Raw genomic sequence first — 21,736 nt, 5'->3', positions numbered from 1 at the left:
GGCAGCTGTAGCCTGCATTTTGGGTTATGGTTGGTGATGGGAGAGATGGAGGTTTTGGTTCAGGAGGCCTAAGAGAAACAAAAACCAGAGTGAAGTTCAGGACAAGACATGAGAATGAAAAGGGGAATTTGAAAAGTAGAGAAAAGGAGACAGAGTTTATTCAGATATGCCGGGTGTTCTTTGTGTATGTGTGTGCACATGTGTACAGTATGTGTGTGTGTGTGTACCCCAACTCCTCACACACTCTTACACAGGGTGTGCTTCAGACATGTAGCCTGGGGAAACAGGGGCCTTGTCAGGAGCAAACGCAGCAGGACTCCACCACAAACTGGCTTCTAATATACGGGGGTACAGCAGGCCTGATTAGGCTGGCAAACAGTGGGGAGCTGAGAGAGAGAGAGTCCTCCATCTCTCTCTCTCTCTCTCTAGCTCACACACACATTCACATAAACACATACCTTTAAACCCCACCCCCACCTCTTTCAGTACCCCCTTGGTGGCCTGCCAGATTATTCGTGAAAGCAGGCAAACATGACTTGTTCCTTAGATGACTATGCTGCTTTGATTTGAGCTTGTTTTCATGCACAGCTCTGCGTCTGCAGGTTTAACATTCCTCATTGTCAGGAGAAAACTTGAGTTTTTGGTGATGAAACTCAAATTTAAAATGTAATTCCAGCTGAAGACTGAAGGTTAATTTTTGACCTTGGAATGCTCAAAATCTTCTGAGCTCTCACTCCTGAATCTGAGCACTGCTTCTATTTATCATCCTCCTAAAGCCTCTTATTTAGCTTCAAGTCAAGACTATTTGAAAATGAAGAAATATTTAAATATTTCATATGAATAATTGCATTCAAGATCTATAATGGACTATATACAGTAGTATTTAGGTTAGAAAAATGTTGTTACAAAATGAATTTTATTAGAATGCTGAAGGTGTCAAAAATGATAGCTCATTTCAGAACGGCAACACAACTATCAAGTGAAATCTATGAGGTTGTTGGTGAAACTGACAGCAACCATTGGTTTACAGCAGCCTCATAAACAATACATAGCAAGAAGAAACTGCAACTAACGTCTACTTACAGTTTTTCTTAGTCACTTTGGTACATTTCTCAGATCAGAATGGAAATTCTCAAAACTACTTGTTCAACCTCCACATCATCTAGTCACTTGTGCACATCATAGAAGCAATTTCTCATTCTTTTGAACAAATTGCAAATGCTTTGGCACATTCGTGCAAATGATTGTGTACAATTGTCTGCTGTTTCCTGCATTATCAATTGCTTATTTCATGTTGATCAAAATGTATTATACTGGTTTTCGTTGAAAAGTCTTCATTGCATAATTCATCACATGCAAAATGGTCGAACTGGTTCTCATAATCTGTCAGACATATTTTTTGGACATTTCTATTAGACTTTTTTTTTTGTAAATGTGTCCTGAATTGATGAACTGCTCTCAGGTGAATCTTGACTTTCACTAATGAAGGGGAATGTGTGAAGTGTTAGTTCAACCAATGATCAACCAGTTCTCTAAAATAGCTCAGAGGTGCATCTCATGAACCTTCAACTGGCAAGCATAGACAGACAGAGCACAACACAGTGTTACCGTTTATGGCAATGAAAGAACAACAAGGAAATGAACAGGGTCAACACAATTGTGGACCCTGTTCTCAATCACGGCCTTAAAATGGCCGAGGCTGGTCGAAGGGTGCAGCCAAATGTTGGGAGAACAACTGTGTCCTCAATCATTCAGATATTTCATAGACAGAACAAGCATGTAATCCAACAATGTGAACTGCACTGTAATACTATATACTTACTGTATGCAATATTACAGTATTTCAGGTAATCCATTGTGTGGTGCTGTTTGTATGAATTGTTTTGAGAAATGCACTTACTGTTTTGCAAATGTTAAGGATGATTCAAGAAATGTACCAAAGCGACTGAAAAAAACACAATTCAAACCATGTCGCTCAAGAATTAACACCTACAATGAGAATAGTTAACTAAAGCATCATAACCAATAAATAAAAACAAGTAACTAGTGAGCTCTTTACAGCCTCTTCCGAAACCACCCAACTTTGATGCACACATTTTGCTTGCTTGCCATAAGAAAGAAAAATGCAGCCAGGTGTGACTGCTCATTTTACTTGTAAGGACCAAGGCTATTGATATGTTGATTGACTGTGAGATTGACTATGTTCAAGCCTCACTTAAACAGCTGGGATCGAAAGTGAAGATTGAACATTCATTCCTGACCTTGGAAGCAGTATTTGACTAAAAAAAAAAATCGCTCAGCTACCAGATCAGATACAGAATTTAAGTAATTGTCACTTGACAACAAGGTTGTCAAATAGGTGTTACAGTTGTTTTCTACCTCTAAGGCATGCCATGTTTTATCTTTATAGGTGCACTGATCAAACATGAAAAATCAAGTAGCACCTTGTTTCCTCCCTCAGCGTCTGACTCTCCGACCATAAACCAGATGCCACTAGAGCTGCCACGTCCCTCACCTTCATGTTTAAGTCATCAAGTACCCCACAGGCCTCTGATTCTCCGTTTTGGGCTTTTCACTGGTGACCCAGCACGGTGCAGTGCTAGAGGGTGGGGGACCGTGCTGACTCCACTCACTGGCCGTCCTGTAAATCGCTCTTTTATGGTCCTTGTAATGATCCCCCAGCCGGCAATCTCCACTCCGTTGCACTGCAGAACCTGCCGCTTCTGGCAGCCGACATGGTGGGGGGCGGGGGGGTGCTCTGGATGGTTGGAGGAGGTATAGTGGGAGACTGGAAAACACACATCGCGAGACCATGCGCTCACACACACAAGCAGACACATGCAGTTATGTTCACTTTCATAAAAATGCATGCCTTTTCACACCCCATCTACCTTAATCCCAACTTCCTGTGTAAAGGTCATAGAAAGAGCCGAAGGGTAGTGATTTTACCCCGCTCCAAGTTGGTGAGGTCCAACTGTGCGCAATGGTACGTCATCAAGGACAGACGTTTCCTCATGCAAACCCTGATTGCCTTGATGGTTTTAGCCTTTTACGTAATTTATTCTGAATCTGGCTGATAGCCACAGAGCACAAGTGACAACAGAGCTTCCAATTCCGAACACTGGAGCTAATCTCAGACAACCATAATGATCTTGAACATAACCACTGAACCCTCACTCTCTCTCGAGAGAGAGAGAACGCAATATTATGATGCTCCTATTTTGGTTTTTCTAGTACGATAACTCAATCGAAGCTAAATATCATCACTTTTGCCGAACACATCAAACTGAAAGAAACCATTTTTTGCCCAGTTAAACAGCAAAATGGCAGGTTGAAAACATTCCTTTTGATATGTGTTTAATTATAGCACTTCTGTTTTCATGGCTCTGCATACTATGTGCATGAAGAGCTCATGAAATGTTTGACACATCTATAAATGAAGAAAGCAATTAAATAAATTGCAGCAGTAATAAAGAAAATTAATGCAAATATAATATATATGCAAATTGAACCACATCAAGCTATAAAAAACTGTTGCTGTCTACATAATATTCTCAACATGTATTTTAACCAGTTGTTTATATGTCAGATCAACAAAGTCTGTTGAACAAATGTAGTTTTAGTTTATTGAACTTCACTGTGTCTGAATGTGGAATAGACTCAGTGTCATTAAACAAGACATGCTTTATTGTTTCTGCTTAAGAAAAGGAGCAACAGAAAGTACATACTGTATGTATCTGACTAATGAGAGTGTAAGTGTCACTTACAGTAGCTGTATTGTTAGTTGTAAATGTGCAACGAATAATAACTTCTGTTGCATTTAAGAATTTGACTCAAATGGCCATGAATTAAAGAGACATACTGAGAAATGTAACAACAAATTTACCCGTTTGGATTCAGTGGAGAGAATTGTGTGTTAGCACACCAATCTGCAATTATAATCAAACACAGACTAGTGCCTGCAAACTAGCTTCACTTGCTTCACTCTCAGATCTCAGATCATGTAAATGTCACATGAAATTACAATGAATAACAATAAACATCAGAACAAAGAATGATGAGCTGAAAACACAAGGCTTTTATACAGTAGGTTGTATCTATAAACTGGACTTACACTGACATTTCCATTTTCATTCAGACTCATATTCACTTATGGAGTGGCAAAGACATGACAGGCAGTGCCATTATTGAATCACTGTCATCTGATATAATTTACTGAGCGATTCCGAAGACATAATATGGCAGCATGTTGCCTATGCCTCTATGATTAAAAAAAAAAAATCAGTTTTTAGTTATAAAAAAAATGTTCTTATTATAACAAGATATTTTTAATGCTGTAATGACATTGTTCCTGTTATTACTACTGCATATACTAAATTATTCAGCTTTTACAAGAAACATTTTAATGTTGCTTGTAAAAACCAGAAAAGTTTCTTGATACATTAAAGATCAGTCAATACCTAGAGACACTGTAGCCTAGATCAACCATATAACACGATTAATCTAGATATGTGGCAGGATGTTTTTATGTTTTATGGCTCTTAGCTGCTTTTGTATTGTTATGTGCTCCTATGTGTCATTACTATGACTGGATTTGGTGTCATATTAGATTAATTGATTGATTGGATTGATTCACTTTTAAACTAAGTATTGGTCCATGCAGTGTTTGCATACCGCAGTAATGTTATGCACAAGTAAAGACTCCCGCTGTCCCCTCCCGGCAGCGTGAACAAAAAGCACAAGGCGAGTTACTGACTAACTGGTGACCTGTCCAGGTGTGCCCCGCCTGTCGCCCACTGTGACCCTGCACAGGACTAGCATGAATTAAAATGTAATCAAATCATATTAAAGGACAGGTTCACAATTTTTCGAGTGTGTCAACAGTCAGGTGCCCATATGAACATTGAAAGAAGTTTTCCTCGCTGTAATCATTCCTCCTGCTCATACATGCCTAAATGTGCTTTCAATGTAAGTGATGGAGACCAAAATCCACAGTGTGTCCAAACAGCCTTTTGTGCAAAAATGCATTTAAAAGTTGATGTGAAGCTTATATGAGGCTTCATCAGTCAGAGTTAGTCATATCAAGTGGATATCTGACACATTTACAGTCTTTTTAGCATCAAGTTCCCTCTTTGTGTTTCCTCTGACAGTGTTTTACTGTTGATTTGTGGTGGAAGTATAGTAACAGAAAGAGAGACTTTGGCACTAAAAAAACTGTAATGTTGAAAGATATCTACTTGATTTGACTCATTTGGATGCTGAAGCTCCATATTAGTTTCGGATAAACTTTTAAATACATTTTTACACAAAAGGAGGACTGTGGATTTTGTCCCCTATCACTTCCATTGTAAGTGCATTATGAAGGGATCTTCTAATGGTCAGTATGAACAGGAGGAATGATTACAGCAAGAAAAACATATTTAAATGTTCATTTTGGCTCCTGACTGTTAGTGATAGAGTGATATGTTGTTATAACAAGACATTTTTCTCATTGACACAGAATAATTTGGTGTGTAGTAATATCAAGAAAAATATGTCATTATAACAAAAGGGAAATTCTTGTGCTAACAAGAAACTGAACAAATATTATTTTTGTCATGGGTGGCAGTAATACACTAGTGTAGCATCGTAATGTTTTTCTAGTAAGATGTCATTTTGAAATCTGCTTGCAATCCTATGAACATTACTTGTGTGTATGATGAATCCGAGACAAAGTTTGATCGTCTTTTAAGGATTTTATGAGGCAACAGCTTGATGCACAGTGTATCTACAGCTTTATGAAACAGTTTTTTTTTTCTTTGACACGTAAGACATTCTGCTATCATTGGATTATCACCTTTAATTGCTGTATTTGTTTTGTCTATAGCTCGGCTTTTTGTGTTTGTTCTGTAATACACACATGGATGTCTATGGATTTACCAGCCAGTAAAGGTGTTGTGTGCTCCGTATGCCTACCCACAATGCTCCTGGGTCCTCAGGCCCCGCAGTGCCACATCTCCTTGACAGCAGATGTCTGTGAATAGATGTGTTAGTTAGAGTACGCCTTTCTATCCCCGCGTGATGTCTATAAAGCAAGTCAACACTCAAACAAAGAGGCATTTTGTTGACACTAGTGAGCTGATATGTCTTATTCTTCCTTCTTTATAGATTTTAACACTTTTGGAAAAAAAGATGAGGTTTAATTAGCACACCCAATTGGCAGAATTAATCACTTTCTGTAATAAAAATAACACAGACTGAATGTAAGAGTAAATAACTTAAGACACCATCTGCAGTGCTGAGAGTCCCCTGTTTGCTCTCAGTTATACCCCCCTCCCCGCCTCTCTCTCCTTCACCCACAGCCAGATTCTTCCCCACCTCACCACAAGCAGACATTAAACAGAAAAGGCAGAGGCTCTCCACTCTGCACGTGACCCTCCTGTTTAGTATTCCTGCCACGTCTGGCTGAGAGAGCGGCATTAAATTGGGATCAGGCAGATTAGAGTATAATATAGATGACTATTAAAGGCTGCAAATGAGAGTCATGGGTTAGAGCCTGAGCAGGGGCCCAGCCTGCCTCCATGCCAGTGCAGTCCCCTGCAATATATGTACATGCACCACACACATACACACACAAACACATGCATGACCACAACAATGACACAGTGTGACATAAAAACATGAGAAAAATATTACCTCTAGTTGATTGTCATCATCAAACAACTACCACTAATCACTATACTTTCACAAATAAAACTAGACTCATGAAACTTATTGTATTCTACTCAATTTATTTTACCTTTATTATCCAGCATTGATTGGCTGAGAGTAAATGCCCTTTTGTTGGGTAGTTAAATGCCTTGCTCAATGGCACCTTAACAGTGAGGAGAGGGTTGGCAAGCACTGATTTTCCTCTTTCCGACAGATTTAATCCTGCTGATCTTGCTGATATTCCAGTCAAAAGCTTTTTGTAACCATTACCTGCTGTGTTACTATAGTCAAAGAAATACAAAGTGATAAAGAATAGTGAACTGAAGCTCTCAAATCAGTATTTAAGGGTACTTTCACACCTAATCTCTTTGGTTCAGGTTTAATTTAACTCTACTGTGTGTGCCAATTTGGTTTGGTGTGGTTTGCATGTGGTGTGGAAGCAAAACGGACCAACAACAGGTTTTTATGATAGTAGATACACTAAGGGGTTTAAACATGAATTTAATACTTAATATTAAATCCATCTGCTGATCAGGAAACAATTCTAAAAATAATCTATATAAGCAGCATATGTATATATATATATATATATATATATATAAGATATGTAAGATAATTTAGTAACCATGGTAACACATATGTGCTTCACCCGAAACACATGCTCCTCAATGACCACATGTACTCCATGCAGCCTCTGTTGGCAGATTTCCAAAACTGTTACAAATCACTGTTATAAAAATAATGATGTTTTATGGTGTGACAACACTGTGGTTAAGGTCTGGTTAGGTTTAGGCACAAAGACCACTTGGTTAGGTTTAGGGAAAGATCATGGTTTGGGTTAAAATGATCACTTGAAATGTGGTGTGGGTTAAAGTTACTATTTCCGTAAAGGTAGGCAACCTTTGTTGTCATGGCAACAATAAACACCACAACAATCAAGTTTCGTTTTTAAAAACTGTCCTGACTCACGGTTAGAAACATGACACTTACGGTTGGAAATGGGAAGCGTCAGGATTGTCCCGGACCAAGAAATGAAAAGGACTTAAACACAAGTGTGTTGTGCTTTTGTACTTGTCTGTATTTGGATAAGGGATGCTTCTTTTACATTCTGTTTCATAAAATTAGGTCCAGTTACAGCGTCACATAATAATTCTCATGATCAATTGTTTCTTGATGAGCTTAATGAGAACATAAATATACACATAAGAGGCAGAAAAACACTGCATGACTGTCAGTAAGAGTTACCAGTGAGTCCATATCACTGTATGTTTAATCATCATGAAACATCTGTAATAAGTCAGCCTGAACATGAACCGTTCTAGAAACGATGTGGATCAAATGAACTGAACAACAGGTGGGAAAGTGACCTAAAACTGCCTATAGGCCTTCCCACAGAGGGTGTACAGAACATAAAATTACTACTGCAATCTATGATAGGTGAGAAAATCACAAGACGAGTGACATTGGCACCCCCAAAGTGATGGTATCAAAATACACACTGTGGCAGACAGTTACACACCCCCTCCCCCCACTGATCTGACCCGGGGACACTGACATGAATGAGATGAAAGCAAGACATACTGTAGACTCCACCAGTTTTTACTGTGATTGTGTCATTTTTCTACAAACAAAAAACTTGTGCAATCAGAAAAAATGATGCTAATGAAAGATGTTCTAATCACATTGAAATTCCACACATAGGGGCTTTAATGTCACCCAGAATCAGATTAGGAAATGCTTGATGTTTTGAAATTTTATGAGGAAAGCAGTACTGTAATGCCATTTAGCAGTGCCTTGTATTTCAAATCCTAAAATTACTATATGTTTAAACTTAATTCATTCTTCCATTATTGCTTGTTGCTATTTTAAATGGCAAAAACATCACCATTGAAGATGCCTTCCTGTGTACTCTGAACATTTAAAGCCTCTGGATGTAAAAGTAATGAAATGTGTGCCACTAGTAAGCAGCTTACAAGGGTTATATAACATACTGCCAAGTGTCCTTATCATAATTAATTTGACTGGGACGTATTTTGAGAAGTTCCACTGGGTTTCCTCTAAGTTAAAGGTGACACAAAGGACAGTCAGTGAGTATGGAAGAGGCAGAGTGTAGAAAAAGAATCAGAATGGAGAAAGGAGTTCATCACTATCAAATACTGCTCTTCTGGGGCACAAATATTCATATGTACCAAAACTTTTTATTATCAGTCAATCTCCTATCCATGTTCTTGTAAGATTTTATTGCATTGTAGTATTCTATCACACTGGCCATTAGGGCAGCAGCTTTTTTCCAAGTGGAAATGCTCAATAATCTGACATGTACTACGTACAGCAGCTCAATATGGACCATTGCACAGTGTATCTGGGGAATCTTATGTGAGTGACATTCCCTATAAAAGGCAGATGGTAACAATGTAGGTGACACTCTGAAGCCTAGCGCTGTCACTGGACCATATCCTATCCACTTAAAGATCTTTTTTTGATCTCTAGCTGAACCTTGTCCGTATGTTCAGCATGTCCTTTAGGGAATGTCATGGAGCTGCCACGCTATTAAAAGTACAGCGAGGGAGGGAGAGGTGCTTTGGAGTGGAGCTCATATTATGTCTTGAATTCTTCTCTCTCCATTAATGTGTCTTAGATGTAAGGTGAAAGGATCATAGACAGATGAGCTCAAGGCCCTGGAGTCATATGAGGAGAAATATGAGTAAAAGGACTCTGTTTATATAAGAGCAGACTCACATGTTAATAAAAATGTGATATAGTTATTTGCTTATATGAGTGTTATACACAATTAAATTGCTTGCTGTGCAAAAATAAAGTAACACTAATGTCAAGAATCAGAAGGGGGAAAAAACACATTGCAAGTGGGTCAGCACCAACCTGTGTAACCTTAAAAACAGAAAAAGACACTATGGACCCAGCTAGAAACAGAATAGCACAGTTTTGCAGTTGACAGACAGAAAATCAAGGATATCAAACATCTCTTAGACCCAACTGAGTCACTTTTGACAACTTAACTTCTTCCCCAGCTCGGGGATGGTGGTGTCCCACTAGGCTTAATCCTCGGCCCTATTTTGTTCAGCTTTGTTTATGTTATTTGTCACTTCAACGCTGTGTCCTACCATTGTTATGCTGATGACATGGCATTGTATGTCTCATTTAATCCTGGAAATCATACCAATCAGTATTCCCCGCATTGACAGACAAGAGTCTTGTTCAATCTTGATATTTACAAATCAGAAATATTGCCAAAGTTAAACTAATCCTACACAAAAAACATAGTTGAACAACTTACTCACACCTTTGTTTCCTCTCGCCTAGACTACTGCAATTTATTATTTAGTGGCCTGAATGATGCAGCAGTTGCCTGTCTACAATTGGTGCAGAATGCAGCAGCAAAACTTCCAAACAACACTAGATGTAAAATATACTGTATCTCTCCTGTCCTGCTGAATTTATTTGGGTCCCTATTTTTTTCAGAATTCAATTTAAGATTATAATTACTTTTAAATCTCCACACAGTCTGGCTCTGCTTTATGTTTCATTCGCTTCATATATATGGCTTATTCTGTGCCAAGCCCCCCGTAGATATGACGGCCAAATGTTGTTAAAAGTTCCATGGATTAAGACAAATGGAATTATGCGTTTTACTGTTTTAGCTCCAACACTGTGGGACAAACTCCCATTCAGTATCAGATCAGAAAAAGCTTAAACAGCTTAAAAAACCCACTTGTATAGACTGACATTTTTATAACCTTTTTATGAGTTCTACTTCAGTGGTTTTATGTTGGGCTTTTTTGTTTTTTTATATGTATGTATGTATTGATTTATTTATTTTATGCTTGATTCTTGTATTTTATGGTTTTGGATTTTCTGTGCACCTGTGAAGCACCATGTAACTCTGGTTTTGAAAGGTGCTATGGAAATAAAGTGTATATACTTACAACTCCATCAGAACTATACTGAAAACAAAGCTGGATTGTGGATTACTGTTAATATTTCCTAATGTGTTTCTGACACATACTTGTTCCCAAATCTCAAAGATAAAAACACAAATGATCCAAAATGACGAATGACTGCCTCAACAAACTGTCACTTAAAGTCACTGAATATGAACTTGTCAAGTAATATACCAAAATAATTGACATAACTGCAACATAAAACATAGTGTTTGTAAATTGTTTGGTAGGTAAAGGCCCTTTACAAATTTGTGCTAGGAACCATGGTCATGATAATCTGTCCAGCACTCAAGTGATATTGTAATGTAATGAATATAAAATGTGTAACTTATTCTTTTTCTTTACTTGATGATGGAAACAGGATGATGAAAAATATCCATGATAAAACAGTCACTATCTTGCATCTCAGGTCAAATGTCATATTCTCAAAGGTAAACAAAGACTATATGTCACATCATGTCAAGATAACCCAAATGAGTTTCAAGCAACAAACATTTTCAGCTGTGTATAAAACATAACAGCAGACATCAGATTTTTGGTGTCAGCCCTTTAGAGTCAAGGAGCAAGTGCCTCTTCCAGACCTGACAGATCACACCCCAAATGCACTCACAGTCACACAAGCACAAATAACAAGTTTTTTCACAAAAAGAAGTTGACTAGTTAGTTGTCCTTACACCCACCTTTGATTGAGAGTGACAAATTAACACCTCTTCTGTGGCAAGGCATTCTGGGAAATGTAGGAAATTACTAACCAAAGTAAAAGTAGGCTGCACCAGGAAAATGAATTGCAACACACAAAAATCACCCAAACTCCGAAAATGCATTGATTATCTTCTGATGAAACTTAAGAAATTCATTAAAATGAGAATTTCCTAAGCTTCAAAATTTACTGCTAATACACAATTAATAACACAGACAAGAATTATAAGTGTAATAAAAGACAACACTAATATGAACTGACACATACTGTACCTCTCTCCCATCTCTCTTTCTCTTCAGACATCCATTGTTCCCCCTGCTCGCGTTGTTGTTTGAGAAATGTGAGCAGGCCACACAGGGATCTGAATGCATCACATCAGCCAGCTTTGATGTGGACATTGAAAACTTTGTGCACCAGCAGGAGCGAGATCACAAGCCCTTCTTCAGTGAAGATCCAGAGCTGGACAACTTGGTAAGTCAACTGCTGTGACAAATAATAGATGATAATCATTAACACAACATAGGCATCAACCATATTGATTTCAAGTCCTTTTATTGTGGCACTTCCTCAATTAAATGTTTTAACCAGCGCTGTAATATTTGTGTTTTAGGAAACGTGAAAAGTAATACAATAATAAAAATAGTGAAGGTGTAGAAATGCATGTTCGCAGGGTTAGGGTTCTACTCCTAATCATTCCCTCCTTTTTCATACAATCTTCCCCATCCTCCCCCTGCACTTCCTCTTGCACAACACCTAGCTGTAATTACAAACGAAGAGAAGGAGGATGCTGAGCATGTTCACTGAGAAAAGAGGGGGAGGAGTTGAAGCCAGACAGAGACAAAGACAGAGACAAGAAAAAAAAAGTGCACTTTTGCCATTACAGTACTTGGGAAGTGCTGAACAGTCAATTAACCCTGCATCTGTGTGTTTTATGAGGCACTATGTACGGGCATCCCTCCCAGAGGGCACTAACTCTTCCACAGGGTAGTAATGTTACACTGGGCCTGACTGGCTGTGATGGGCACAAGAGTTACTGGTCCCTTGATTAAGCGAGCGCAGTTTAATTAGCTGATTTATCTCCTCCTTGGCCAAGCACTTTTCTGTCCATTCTGTTGACCTTGAGTGGTGACTTTGAGGGAGTGCACCACAGTGTGCCGCATGGAGTGGAGAAAAGCCAAGCTATTGATGGTCAGATAATGGCTGAAGAGAAGAAAATACTGAATTATATTATTACTGTACATTCACTGAATGATTCCTGTTAAGATACCTGTTATCACCACAACTAAACCCCTAACTAGGGTCAGACTGATTTATAGGTTTAGCAAAATTTGACTCAACATTGGCCTTTTAGCCATTTCACAGTTTCAAACAACATTCTTAATATGTTCAAATTGTTTTTTCAGTTGTATTTGCTACTATCTATAGCTGTCAAGAAATAAACCTGGACCCAAGTTGTTTCCTAGCAACGCAACTCCAATGAAACGGTCTGTTAAATATCAGACATTTGGCCATCTGTGTCATCTACCTCTGTTATGATAGGAGTTCCTCTCTGACCCCAGCTATTGCATTTATTTGAATTACCTGAATATGTCTGATCAGACCAATAAATCCATTGTGGCAGGGGATGATTTTCCTAAACAGCTTGAGGAGTATTAGTCTGTAAAACCTGGACTGAAAGCTGCCTCGTCAGCCTTAAGAAGCTACTAAAAAGAAGTCCTTTAGGACATGTTTCACTGGAGATTGTTAATGTCCCTTGATGGTCTAAATGCTGTCTGGTCTCTTTGCTTGCATGCCAGGAACACTGTTTTGAGAAAAATACAGAATGCATGCAATCATCAGCACAAAATATTAGTATTTCCAATCACTCTTGTCTGCCAGTGTTTTTTTCTAAAGTTTAATAATAACTTCAAAGCTACAACAAAAGGAGGAGTACCATAAATAGTGAACACTATTTATTAGTTTTTCCCCTTTGAATTGTTTTTACAGGTTAAGTGCAAACGGGTGAAAACTTATTTGAGCATAACATAACATTTTATCGACATCATTAGCATGTAAACCATGATGAAAATAAGTTATTTTATTTGTTTAAGTGTTATAGCCCACAAAGCTAGCTTTAGAGCGATTCAGTGGAGAAGAGTCTGCCTTTCTGCATATAAGAAGCTCTGTCTGTTGACTTCTGGCTTTGGGAGAGGGAAGGATAAAAGGATTACAGCCCCCCTGTATACTTGTATATACTATATGCATTGTGTATACTATATGCATCTCTGACATAAACATTAAAATCGAATGTCATTCCCTGCTCATCACTAAAAGAAATTGCTGCATGTCACTTCCTCTCATCACATCTCACTTTTTAAAATGGACTGTTAAAACCTTGTCTCACCTGTTTCACATAGTGTCCTGACAATCTGGTTTTTGATTTGTTTTAATGTGTTTGAGTATGTCCAAAGCTGATATGGGTGATCAGCTCCTCTATGTATATTTATACAAAGCTTTTACCCAGTCTCTCAGAGCCTGTAGAATTTGTGATGGGTCTTCTGCATGGATTTACAAGAAATCCTCCAAATTAAGACAATGACAATATGTTATGTATGTTATGACAATATGCTGTTGGTCCATGCCCTCCAGATTGACACATATAAGTGTTTCTGAGCTGGCACAGCTGTGGTTAAAGTGTGATTAGGTTAAGCCACAAAAACAACTTGTTTAGAGTGAGGGAAGATCATGGTTTGGTTTAAAATTACCACTTCATTAAGGTTAGGGGACCTTTGTCGTTATGGTTAAAAGAAAGCAACATTGACTATTGGTAGAAAATGGGAAGCTAACTGAGCTCTCTCATGCCGGCCATTTTGTTGACCCATCCATCCCTCTCCCCTTTGTGGACTCTGTCATCTATAATAATGTCACAGTACTTCCTTCTTTGCTCGCGACGAGCACAGCTCATTACTCCAGCCTCTACATTAACGAAATGTCAAGGGTTCTAATGAAAGACGTTAATTTATTGCATTGTGGGAAATGTAGGATCCAGTGTTTGTAGGGTTTGACCCATACCAGTGACTAAAGTGCAGTCTCTGCTGTTTCATTTTTGATGATTCATTTTTTAAAAATCTATATTTCAAAAGTCCCCCAACTGGATATAGGTAATCACTAGAGTACTGCTTTCAAATGACCACAATTTTTCAAATGTAGGTGTAAATTCATGGTTGCCTTTGTTTGTTGACAGATTTTAAGGGATTCATCTTAGATTTGCTGTAAATTAAAGGATTAAAATATACACTATTAAGATTTTTTTAATGGGTTTTCTGCATGGATTTTCTTAGCCATGCTAGCAGCTAGGGATGGCAATGTTGGTCCACCACTGTCATCCAGGTTGAAATATCTCTGATTGGATGCATGACCATTGAATGAATTTTGTACAGACATTCTGAAAATCTACACAAAATGCATGAATTATTCCATGATCCCCTTAAAATCCCATTAAAATGCCTTAATAACACCATTATTAAGGGGTAAATCAGCATTATTTTATGGTCAATAAGTGATTCAGTTTCATAGTATGTTGTAATGGTGATCTTTGCTCATGGTTTGCCTCTGTTTCCTTCAGATGGTAAAGGCCATTCAGGTGTTGCGGATCCACCTACTGGAGTTAGAGAAGGTCAATGAGCTCTGTAAGGATTTCTGCAACCGCTACATCACCTGCCTCAAGACCAAGATGCACAGCGACAACCTCCTTCGTAATGACCTCGGAGGACCCTATTCTCCAACACACACCAGTCTCAGCATGCAGCAGGTCAGTCATGGACTCTGTGGATTTCATAGCTCTTCGATGGTACCCCTCTTTGATTAGCACTCCCCAAGATACACCTTGTCCTTCCTTTATCTACATGTAGATTTTGCTGTTGGGAGTTTTGAGTCACATGAGCCTGACACACAATATAGCTACCTCTTTACATTTGCTCACTAGTGTCTCTCTGTGATTCCCCAGGAACTAATTCAGACCTCCTCTCCATCCATGACCTCTGTCTCCAGCTCTGTTAACCCTTCAGGGATTGTGGTGCCCGCCGGGGGTCTGCAACAGGGCAATGTCGCCATGACTACCATCAACTCTCAAGTGGTATCAGGTAAGCACATTAAAACACAGTGACTCTGACACATACACAAACAGTATTAATCCTGGCTTGTGTTAGTTTCCTCTCTTCCTACTGCAATGTCACATTTCAAAGTTTGGGAAGGGATTATTTGAACTATTAATCATATGTCTCCGACTTACTCTGTATGGCATAATCTGCTAATATCTTTAACATCCATGAGACTTGGATTGATTCATGCTGTTCTGGCCAGACAAGTAGTTTCATTCAAGTAGTTTTAATTCCCATGGTAATATTTGCTTTTACAATGCACCTATTTTTAGGCATTATCAGTAAGTGGGAATACATTACTTCAGAACCCATAACTTTTCCATTTTTTGCCAGCACTGAATTGTAGTGTATAGTGGTTTTTTTTGTAGATGTAAACAGGAGAATCTTGCTTGTCTGTATATATGGTGGAAATACTGAGACATTCCTATATTCAAAACATAAACAAAATATTAGTGATTCATACTGTCAATGTCAGGGGAAAAAACACAGAATAAGAATGTAGAGTGTCAGGGCTCAGGAGATGCAGGAGTGGACCCAAACGCAGAGGCCGGAATGCAGATATGATGAAAAACTCTTTAATTGTGGATGGTCACGGACAGGTTAACAGAGCTGAACAGAACTGGCAGGAGGAACAACACAAAACAATCCAACAAAGACTGAACAGAAAACCCGAACTTAAAGAAACTGAACTAACAAGGAGATGAGGTGCAGGTGGGGAGATGGGTGGAGAACTCGAGAGGGGAATGAACATACAGGGAGCTGATTGGCTGAGGACACACAGGGAGCGTGGCAGGGCTGACGAGGCTAACACAGGGCAGGTGTGGGGAAGACAGCAGGGCAGGGCTAACGAGTCCAAATGCAGGGCAGGTGTGGAGGAGTACATGAACACACAAGGGAAACAGAACAAAAATCCAGAAAACAAACTCAATGCCATCTATACTAACCCATCCAAAACCAACCACAAACACAAACCCAAGCACACAACCCAACAAACTAAAGATGCAATGATGAACCGAGGGACTAAACAAACGTGCAAAACCAGGAGACCCCACAGAACACAACATAACACCCAAAGTCCAGGCAAGATGTGACAGTAGAGAAATAATAATTGACACTTACTGTAAGAATATAGACAGACATTATGCAGTGATATGCATATTTGTTACTAACGAACAACAGTAAGGACTACCCAGTCTTATATTTGAGGGTTTACCCTGATCATATGGTGAAGTTTGAGTTCTAATTTATTATTTTGGTCCATTTTCCATAATGAAACTTTATATTTTGACCAACCCATGGACATGGTCTGAAGAAGTGCACTTTAAATCTCAACACCCTTAGTTGTAGGAAAAAAAATGCTTTGAAAAAAAAAGTATATATATATATATATATACACAGTACCAGTCAGACATTTAGTTTTAGTTAGGTTTGGATCTCAATCAGTTTTGCTAAATCAAAGTTATAATATCTTACCTTGAAAAGCGCTCTATAAATAAAATGTAATATCATTATTATTATTATAAATTTGAAACTGATAAAAACAGACAGAGAAATCTAGAGGGAAATATTGCTAAATATATCATCCATTTTGAGGTGTTTTTATTGCCCAAAAAGCTTGTCTACTACTTCAATGCAACATCCTTATTCTGACTCTGGTTTTGCTACCATACTAGTAGAAATTTCTCCGTCGTCATTTGAGGGGTATCTTTCATAACTGTCTGTCTCGCCTGTGGTGTTCTTCAAGGATCTATTTTAGGACCATTTTTGTTGTCAATACATGTGCTGCCAATGGATCACATTTTACGGAGATCTGAGGTGAATGACTTCACCTATACGCTGATGACACACAGCTGTATGTCCCTCTAAGACTTGGTGACACTGCTAGTATAACACAAACCTTGTCATGTCTATTGGAAATTAAAAGCTGGATGTCAGAAACTTTTTACAACTTCTATTCTGCCCACCATCTTTCACTATTCATGTACAGTCACAACCAGTCAGCTATCATTCAAAATATAGGACCGTGCGCATAACTTGGCAGTGATTTTTCACTCATCTTTTGTTTGAAAATCAAGCGACCAGGAAGGTTCAGTCATGCTTTCCATAAGTGAATTTTTAACTCTCTCAGATTTTATTTTCTCATTTAGACCACTCTATTGCCCTTTATTCAGGTCTCAGCCATAAATTAGTCTTCAGTTTATCTAAAACACTGCCGCTCGAAAAAGATAACACATCACACCCATCTTTTCTTCCTTTCACTGGCTCCCTGTGCATTTTAGAATTGATTTCAAGATCCTGCTGATAACATTAAAAGCATAAAGTATCGATTTTAGACATGTTTAGACATATTTTAGCAAATCTTACAGTGCTGCTTTGTTGTGTTCCATGCAAAGCACTTTGTGTTCAGAAAAGTGCTATGTAAATACAGTTTAATAGTTATAAATATTAATAATCATCATGGGACTTGTGTTGAAATGACATTTGATCCACAAAATGAAAAAGAGATTATAACAAGCAAATTGTCCATACAAATTTCCATTAAATTTTTTTTTTTAAAGTTTTGATATTATGTAACGTCAATGTTTAGTTAATACGTGGTGGACAGCACTCAATTAATTAATTGATTAAATTTAATTTTAATTTCAATACTCTGTATTGTTAGCATGTTGTTGATTTCAATCATTATCACCTAGCTCAAGCATATCCATTGTACACCATTCCTAACTGTAACATTTAAGTGTTATTTATAAAAATGTTCCTGTTCATTACACTGCTGTGTATAAGTGACTGAGTGTTGTGTACATGTGATCAGAGAGCATGGTAAGTATCCTTTAGAGTGTTTGGCTGATAGATTCTCATAATGTCAAGCCTGTACAGTTAAATGTTAATCCTGCCCTCTGGAAATCCCTTTTAACCCAAAATAAATCAATGTCTCTGCCTTTGATCACTACACATTGAGGAGCTCAAACAGACTGTGATAAGAGTGTCTTGATCAAGGCTAATTAAACCAGCAGCAAAAACAGTCTCTCTTCTTCTTCTTTTTCTTCTGGGTTAAAGGACATTAACGCACCTTGAATTTAATAATTCTGCCTCTTGTTTGCCATACTTTTGTTTTCTGTGTTGACAAGAAGTTAATATAGCTCTGGTAGTGGCGCAGGATGTGGCTGCTACTGGCTGCTGAAGCCACTTGATACTCATGACGACAAATTATCCCCTCAGGTGGGACCCTGTACCAGCCGGTTGCCATGGTGACATCGCAAGGGCAAGTGTTAACACAGGCGCTGCCGCCGGGAACCATACAGATCCAGAACTCACAGGTAAAGCCATCTGACCAATGATGCTTTGGCCGACACATTCACTCCCTCACTGTGCCCTCACCTCCCACTGTCTCAGTTTGTTATTATTAAAAGGGCCTCTTTACATCTCACAGAAGCCCTCCCGGGCGCCTTTTCATTGTCTCTGTCTGCACACAATCCCCTGCTGACAGACAAAATGGAAATTGTTTATTCCTGTGATGTTTGGGTGCTTATATGAGTCTATCAGGTTTGATTGTGAATGAAAGTCATAAGGACATGCACTTAAGACTAACTTCATTTAGGGATCAAATATTTTTCTTGATGTGATTTACACAAATCCAAGAAGTAATCAACTCAAAGTTGCTTTGCAACATTCTCTCAACATTTTTTTTTTTTTTGTTTTTCTTTTCAACAACCTTTTGACAAACCGAGTTTTTGTCTTTCACAAACAAAGAGAGGAAAGCATTGTGGAATAATTATGGACAGGAAATATGATGACCACAAATGTTTTATCTTCTTTCCATGAAAGACTTTATAACAGTCAAGCCCACACGAATGCTTGGAATTAGATTGTTTTATGACACATTTGTGGTTTTAATATTTCCTTCATTTTCAATTAAATTTTGGCCTCAAAAGGCATCTATAGTTGTTTTGGGACACTCACTGTATCCTCAGTCTTTGACTGTTCGGTTGTTGTGGAGATGAATGAGCCTCATACCTTTTCCTATTAATCAGTTGAATCTTTCAGTAGAACAGACTGTTACGGTGTTACTCAACTCCAAAAACAACATCTATTGAGCATCTCTAGTTTCATGAAGTATGAATTCAAACAATAGTTATGAAAAGAGATATTCAAATGAAAAACGTCATTTAGAATATTGAAGGCCAAAAGCAATGCTACTGAAAGCCAATGTAGTGCTCTTCCTTAAGTTTTCTTTAAATGTTGCTACTGTAGGACAAACTGCTTAGTTATAGAACCACTACTATGTACTGTTCTCATGTCTTAATACAGAACATTATCAGTTTGTTCATTCACTCTGGTTTATCTCTGTATGATGAGTCAGAGTTGATTTGACACTCGCTTACTTGTACTTATTCAGTCTAGCTCCAATCTAACTATGTCTTATAGATGAATATAGAATCTAAGAATAACATAATAAAACTTTAATCTCAGATTATGTTCTTATAAATATCATAAAACAAAAGGACAACTTTATTGTTCATTCTGTAATTCTGTAATTTACCTACAATGCAGTGTTTGTTGCCTTAAGGTTTTCCAGGCAAGCAGTCAGCTATTAGAAAGCCATTTTAATTATTTTGTAAAGTGTGCTTGTTTTATTAAAGTCTTACTGTATGGAGAGGACTGTTGTTGGCATCCAAAACCTTTATGACTTTCCTTTTGTTGTATCCAGCAATAGCAACCAGCACAGCACAGACCCTCCTCTGTTGGGAGGGAGGCCCCAGAGTCTCAAGAGCAGAAACCCTATTCTTGAAGTAGAGACCATCAGGCACTTGAGCCCTTGTTAGGTCTGCTCACAGGACGCTTGTAACGGGCAGGATCTTTTCAGAGTCAGAACTTCTTTGTTTTGCTCCGTACAACGGAAGCACGAGGAATCTGACCTGTATAATTGGTGCTGACTCATTAAAGGACAGTCACAACTCTGGACTGAAGCACCAGACTGAAGGCAAAATAGCAGACCAACAAAAGTTGCATAGACACAACATACTGTCAGTGGAACATAAAAACACAAGAACAAGAATTGTTTCCATTCCTATCCATTTCTAAGTAAAAGGTCTTTAATATAGTTATCAGTGTTAGTGTTAAAATAATAGTTAATCACAATTGCATGCTTTTCCTTACTGCAGAGAAAAGTTAAGAAAAGTTTAAAAGATGAAGTGAAAGTTATGCATAAAGTGAAACAATGAATAACTTTTATTTTAAATATACTATAAGAGACCACATTTCTATTGAGCCACAAGTTGCATTGGCAGTATACTATTAAAATATGCAACAAAGGATAATGGGTGAGTTGAAACATGTATTTTTCTAAAAATGTAATTCTGCTCTTCAGAGGGGAAGTCTGTGTGATGCTAGTGTTCATTTTGGAGGCAGGAAATTAACTTGTAACTAGTTTTTGACCCACAAACTGTGATCCATGTGGGTAGGTAATTAGAATTCAGGATTATACAGTACATTAAATTTAGTTGGGATTTAAACTTATTTTTAGGATTCAATTTTAAAACCACTGCCCTTTTTCTTATTTTTCAAGACATTTCAAACACACACAACTCAGAAAAGCACCAGGTTGGGTAGATTTATTGTATCACCAGCGAGGCCAGTCTTTGTCTGGCCTTGACGGTCTCAATATTTGCCTATAGATATAAATAAAAACTGTGAGCATGGGAGTTTAACAGGGCTCCACATGCAGCAGCAGCGGCTCAGTTTCAGGCAGGTAATTCTGTGCTTGACAGTGAGACGAGGCCTCGGTGAATAGCCGTGACCCAGCCGAGGCAGAGTGCTACATGTAGGCTGGGAATTGAACACAGCCCCGTCGCTACTTTGCAGACAAGCCCCGAGTAATCACACTCTTGAGCTCGGTGCCGCCAATTAATTCGACCTCGCTTTCCCCCGGAACACACGCGCTCCCAGGGCTGAGGGGGCATAAGAGGAGGGTTATCCACGTGACACCCAGCTGCAACTCTAATGAGTCATGTTTTGTGTGGGGAGTCTAAGGGGGAATCTGAGCATGTGCAAATGTGTATTTATGGGCATTGTGTGGGTTAAGGGGGTTCTGCATTTGTGTGAGTGCATATAGGTTTGTCTGTTATTTATCTCCAACACAGCCAGGGTTGTTTCCATTACTATGCTTTGCATAAAATTTATCAATTTGATATTCTTTCGCAGACATGTGTTTTTTAATTTATTCATGCACTTTTTTCCTACACGCTTAT

General features: G+C 38.3%; 1 protein-coding gene across 1 annotated transcript in view; it reads left to right on the top strand.

Annotated features, from left to right (window-relative positions):
- Positions 1-21,736, top strand: part of pknox2 (pbx/knotted 1 homeobox 2) — a 119,613-nt gene that overhangs the window by 73,357 nt on the left and 24,520 nt on the right. The window contains exons 6-9 of the mRNA XM_044371125.1: positions 11,649-11,820; positions 14,954-15,139; positions 15,335-15,470; positions 18,708-18,805. Of these exons, the coding sequence (XP_044227060.1) occupies positions 11,649-11,820; positions 14,954-15,139; positions 15,335-15,470; positions 18,708-18,805 (592 nt within the window). The remainder of the gene's footprint in view (positions 1-11,648; positions 11,821-14,953; positions 15,140-15,334; positions 15,471-18,707; positions 18,806-21,736) is intronic.

This window comes from Thunnus albacares, chromosome 13 (assembly GCF_914725855.1).
Source record: "Thunnus albacares chromosome 13, fThuAlb1.1, whole genome shotgun sequence".
In the NCBI taxonomy this organism is placed as follows: Eukaryota; Metazoa; Chordata; class Actinopteri; order Scombriformes; family Scombridae; genus Thunnus; species Thunnus albacares.
Note: the sequence above shows the minus strand (reverse complement) of the source record. Positions and strands in the feature narration are given on the sequence as shown.